Below are 5,392 nucleotides of genomic sequence, written 5' to 3' on the forward strand. Positions count from 1 at the left end.
TCAGTCTCCCAGAGTCAGCAATTCAGTCTATTCCTGGTTCAAAATACAGAATCTCTCTGCCTCACTGTGATAAGACAGGGACAGAAGAAACTGCAACTCTTTTTCCCAGCAGAACACTGGAAGGGGACTGAGGGGTGAAAAATTTGCCTGTTCAGGCACTCTATCCCCTCACACCTGATACTGAAAATGAAAAAAATATATTATTGTATTTGCTAGTCTAAAGAAAGAATACTCTGATCCAAAGAAAAGTACTGAAAATAAAATGACAGCCTGAAACACCTCAACATATTCTAATACCTGAAGGTGTTAACCTCAGTTATGTCTTCTAGGCTCACCCAACTCCGTACTGAGAAGTCAGAAATAAAAAACATATATGTTGCAAAAGGACTGAAAAAAGTAAGATTTCAGCCTACTGTCAAGGAAGGAATGAGAAGCAAAATGACCATTTTACAGCTATTCTAACAACTCCTACAGCAATCAGGTTTGTACCCCTCCTTAAATATTGTTCATTGAGAGTCCCACAAATGCCTTAGAGGAGTTGCATTTTGATTTAAAAGTTGATGAATAAAGGTTAGCTAAGGATACAGCAGTGACAAGTATGGAATAAAGCTTGTTCTTTGTTAGAATTGAAGGTTTTTATTTCAGTTAACGATTTAATCGATAGAAATTCCTTAAAACTCATCTTAAAGTTCCTAGGCAATTAAAACTAGCCATATTACATGAAACGGGATAGAAAGAAGAAACTTGTGGGGTTCTGCAGGCTCTTCCTATTTTCCACCCCTGGTGCAACTCTGAGGACGTGTTTACACAGAACTTTACGTATCTTTATGACCATTACTTTGTTGCATAACACAGCACTGTCAGAACATTGGCTAAAGCTTCATCAGATGAAGAAAAGGCAGATCATTTTATAGCTATCGCACACCGAAAAAAAAGCTAGAGAAAGCTTTGATGCCTGCCTGGAATAACACAAAACCATTTGTAAATAAAATCCTATTAGAAACATCAGATCCTGGGGATTACTCATAATTGCTTAGCAGTTTTATTGAAACATAAGCCAGTACCGAGTTCATTTAAAACTCTATTTAAGAATGTCACCTACACTTAGAGATTTAAAGGCAAGAAATAACACAAAACCTGTCAGGAGAGAAGAAAGTGTCTTTTTTCAATGTTGTTAACATTCTTTGGCAAGTGACACATTAGACTTTTCTTGTACTAAGTATCTCTGCCTTCATTCTCTCCTTACCAAATGCTCTCCCTTAAATAAGCTGAAACACAGGAATGAAGTTAAGATGACATTCAAAGCACTATCCCTCTTTTCTTTCCAACCACCGAGCTATTCTGTGACCTGTGAGCATACACCTCCTTGTTATTTTAGTGTATTGATTTGTACGGAACTATTCCAAACACTTTTAAATACTTAAGGTAGAAAATGATGTGTGAAAACCGAAACGTTAATCACGAGCTTCCTTTTCGAAACACAGATGTGTTTCCATTATATCTGATCTTATATAAGTTATGTTCTTTCCATGAGCTGCAAATTGATACGCCAACACCCCCAGACACCCCAGTTTTATCCTTGAGATTTTACATTCTCTTAACTTTCTAATTAGTCCATATTACACAGACCACATACACGAAGCACACATGCGTTTGTTATACTGAGGAATTCCTTAGTCAAAAACAATATTCTTCATCTTTGGCTCTCTTACCTACCTTCTGAGAGACTTCTCAGATTTCTACGAAGGTCCAAATAGCTCATTTGACATCGGCCAATTCATGGATATGGGCCAAACATGTCAGTAAACTGCATGCAGTACACTATAAGGCATGCCACAGCATAGGTGTTTTTTTTGGCATGCAAATATGTGCCTATACTTCAAAAGGAAAAAGCACTGGAGAAAATAACCATCACCAGTATAGGCACCACCCGCATCCCCCATATATACTTAGTTTAAATGTAAAACAAAAAGCAGAAAAATAAAACCTTAAAGAACCACTTACATTAGTATTTTCTGCATTTAAAAAAAAAAAGAGAAAAAAAGAGAAAAAAAACAGCTTGAAAGTCTGGTGGTTCCTACCACAACAACATTAGATTTTTACAATCAGCTTGTGTAAGAAATTTCTCATTGGAAAAAATTTTCCTGTTACTATCACTCATTCTCCCATAGTTAGTTCATTGATAGCATTGGAGCTATTCCAAATATTCTTTATTGCTTAAGGTAAACAAAAGTGTCAGAAGCAGGTTCAGAGATAAAATCATGTAAGATGAGAAAAAAAACACAAGATGAGAAAAAAAAACATGAAGGTTTAAATAGAGATAGATAAGGAGTTAAACAGTGTGGAAGATCAAAAGATATAAATTTCTGAGAACAATGCATCGGATGCAAAATATCTCAACGGGAACTTTTATAGTGTACAAATGTCTACAGTTAAAGCAAAGACTTTGGCTGACTGTTTTGAAGATTATTTCATATCAGATTGAGTGTGGCTACCGATTCTAATCCCACAGCGCTATACAGAAGATGCTTGAACTGTCTTTCTGCCATCCACTTCTTTGCAACCAAATATTAGGTCTCTAATACTTCTGAAAGAACACCTAATTTAATAGTAAAAACTCAGTGTCTTAGACTCTGATACACTACCAATTTTTTTATTTATGATTTACATGAATTTAAATGTCATATTTACAATGTATTAATATTATTAACTGTGTTGAGTTTTAGTGGTACTTTTTTAATATTTTCTTAGCAAACAGACAAATATGTGACACATACCTCAAAACTGACAGGTATATTGCGCTTCAAAGCGATTTCAAACACTACACTGATCTCAGACTTGTTTGCGTCTTTATCTTCTTCTGATTCTTTACCTGTTTCTCCATTCTGAAAATGAAGAATACATAATTATATCACAGTTTTTAGAAGATAAAAAAATATAATATGCTTCTCCCATGATTTCTGAAAGACTTTTGAGTTCTCCTGTCATGCTGTAAATCAGTGTTTGCACATCCATCTCAGCACCCCATTCTCAGCCACTTGCTGACCGTCAAGCCACATATAACGCACTTCTGCTTCATAATAAAGGAACACATACACATTACTTTATAAACTAATGAGAGATGGCAAAATAACTTCTACGGATTTTAGTCTTATTAATGACATGGATAATAATAATCTGAATACACACTTCTTGTGTCAAGCATGAGGATCAAGTAGATCCTTCGACCTGTTTCTCAGTCTCTCTGTAGGTGCCTCTTCCAAGCAAGGAAGAAGTCTTCAGTAGTTCTTGGAAAGTACAGCAGACGGTACTTCTCTCAGAAGAAATTCAGTGAATCACCCCCACACTTTGACTGGGTCACCAGGTTACAGGTGTCCGCAGCAGGTCCAGCTGGTTAATGGCCCCTCCACCGACTTCCCTCTGGGAGTTATGACCAGTGTGAAAAGGTAGTGACAGAGAACAGCTTGCTCAACGCAGCACATTATTTATTTATCCATAGGAACATAACAAACAAGAGAGGCTAAGAGATAAAACAGCAAAAGGCACATGCAACCATTTTCCTGCCTAAAAAATTCAGCTTTGCTTGACGCTTTAGGTAAATCTTCTTTTTCTCAGACAACCACCAGCATGGGGATCAGTCAAAGGGCTATCGCCTTCTGCAACCGCTACCTTTTGGGTTTCACCCCCAGGCCACATCTTCCTTAGTTCTCAGAGGTTTCACTTTCAGCTACTTTCAAACTGCAAAGCTCTGAATGTTTCAAACTGGGATCTCTCAACAGCCATGTAACCTTGGCCAGGCTCCTAATTTTTTTATTAGCGGAGGTAAACATCAAAGAAACTCGGGCTGAATTAGGTGGATTCCTGCAGAGTTCCCATCTTACATAACAAAGTCTGATCTAAATCTTCAGCCACCAGCACAGCTACAAAATGCAGATACCCAAGTTATAAAATAACATTGAAAAAGCATCAGGTTCCTCACATCAACAACAAAATTTATCAATCTTTTATCTTCCATTTGTTAACTCTTAATATATTAATCTTTAAGATAACGCACGACCAAAAATCCAGCAGTCAGCTACAACACGCAGACTCATAGCACTTTTTGTCTCATTAAATGGATGCAAAATTTGGAGTGTGAAAAAGCAATTTACATCCCTGACATTGATCTGAAGCTAAATAGAAACCAGAAATTTCTAAAGTTTATAGAACCTGCTGAAAAAAACAGGGTGCAGTGCAAAGCAGTAACAAGAGTAGTTAGAATGAAACGATGTAGGACCTCTAGCTCATTTCATATAATGAAATGTAAAGTACCACCAAAATCATGAATGTAAGTCATTATTTCTAGGACAGCCAAAGCATTGACTAGGTTCACTGAGAAAGATCAACTGAACAGAGTTAAAAGGACAATATTTAAAAGTAAAAATATATTTTGGGGATATAGAGAGCATCAAACATAAAGAGAGGAGTACTCCTATTCTGTAAAGAACCTTAGTGAGAATCTTACTCAGTACTGTATTCAATTAAGCTTGTGTTTTATAAAGGACACTGATAATCTGAAAAGCTGACAAAAAAAGCCACAAGAATGAACTACTGATTAGAAAACACAACTTTACACTGAGACATTACGGAAACCATCACTTCTATAAAAAGACTGAAAATTACTTAAGCATAATCTGCAAATGTACGTGGGAGAGAGATTTTTGATATCTGTTGGTTACATTTAGCAAAGATAAGAAAATGTCAATTAGACAGAAAATGAAGCTAAGTGAATTTAGAAGAAATACCTTGCAAATTATCTTTGAAATGGGGAATAATCAATCACGAGCATAATTTACACAAAATAATATAAAGCCCACTGGACTGTCACCAAGCCTTTAAGTCAAGAACGTTTAGGTTTTCTAACTATAGTCTAGCTTAACCAGACATGTAGAGTCTAATGTAGAAATTACTGGTTAAAATTTCATGATTAATACATATACATCGGTCCAGAAAATCCCCAATTGTCCCTTCTGCCCTTACAATTTAACTCCTTGCATATTTTTCCACCAAACACAGCAGAGAGTCTAACCATGAGTGTGGAGAATAGGGAGGATCATAGACTTTAAAGGTTTAGTCCTTAGTACTGAGCAATAAAGTTTCAAGCCTTAGTCATATGACTTCCCTAAGGAAGATAAAAGATGTTCAGGAGTGTCTAAGGTACTTTGGATTTAAATTTGATCCTCATTCCACAATGGACACTTTCATTGTAAGGCCTTTCTTAGCCCCACATCTACGAGACAGCAGAGGTGCTTTGGCAGACACACAATCGCTCTCTTGTGAAAGCAGGTTCATGGTCACCTGTAACCTTGCCCTGGTCGCTGACTGCTGCTCACTTCTGCTCACCTTACGCTCT

The 5,392-nt window shown here is 36.7% G+C and overlaps 1 protein-coding gene across 1 annotated transcript in view; it reads right to left on the reverse strand.

The window, feature by feature from the left end:
* The window catches only part of LOC104166090, a gene marked incomplete at its 3' end in the record, with an annotated part of 20,599 nt that overhangs the window by 4,165 nt on the left and 11,042 nt on the right, over positions 1–5,392 (reverse strand). Inside the window, 1 exon segment of the mRNA XM_009705915.1 lies at positions 2,778–2,885. Coding sequence (XP_009704217.1) covers positions 2,778–2,885 — 108 coding nt within the window.

This window comes from Cariama cristata, unplaced genomic scaffold (genome assembly GCF_000690535.1).
Source record: "Cariama cristata isolate BGI_N322 unplaced genomic scaffold, ASM69053v1 scaffold11110, whole genome shotgun sequence".
Classification (NCBI taxonomy): Eukaryota; Metazoa; Chordata; class Aves; order Cariamiformes; family Cariamidae; genus Cariama; species Cariama cristata.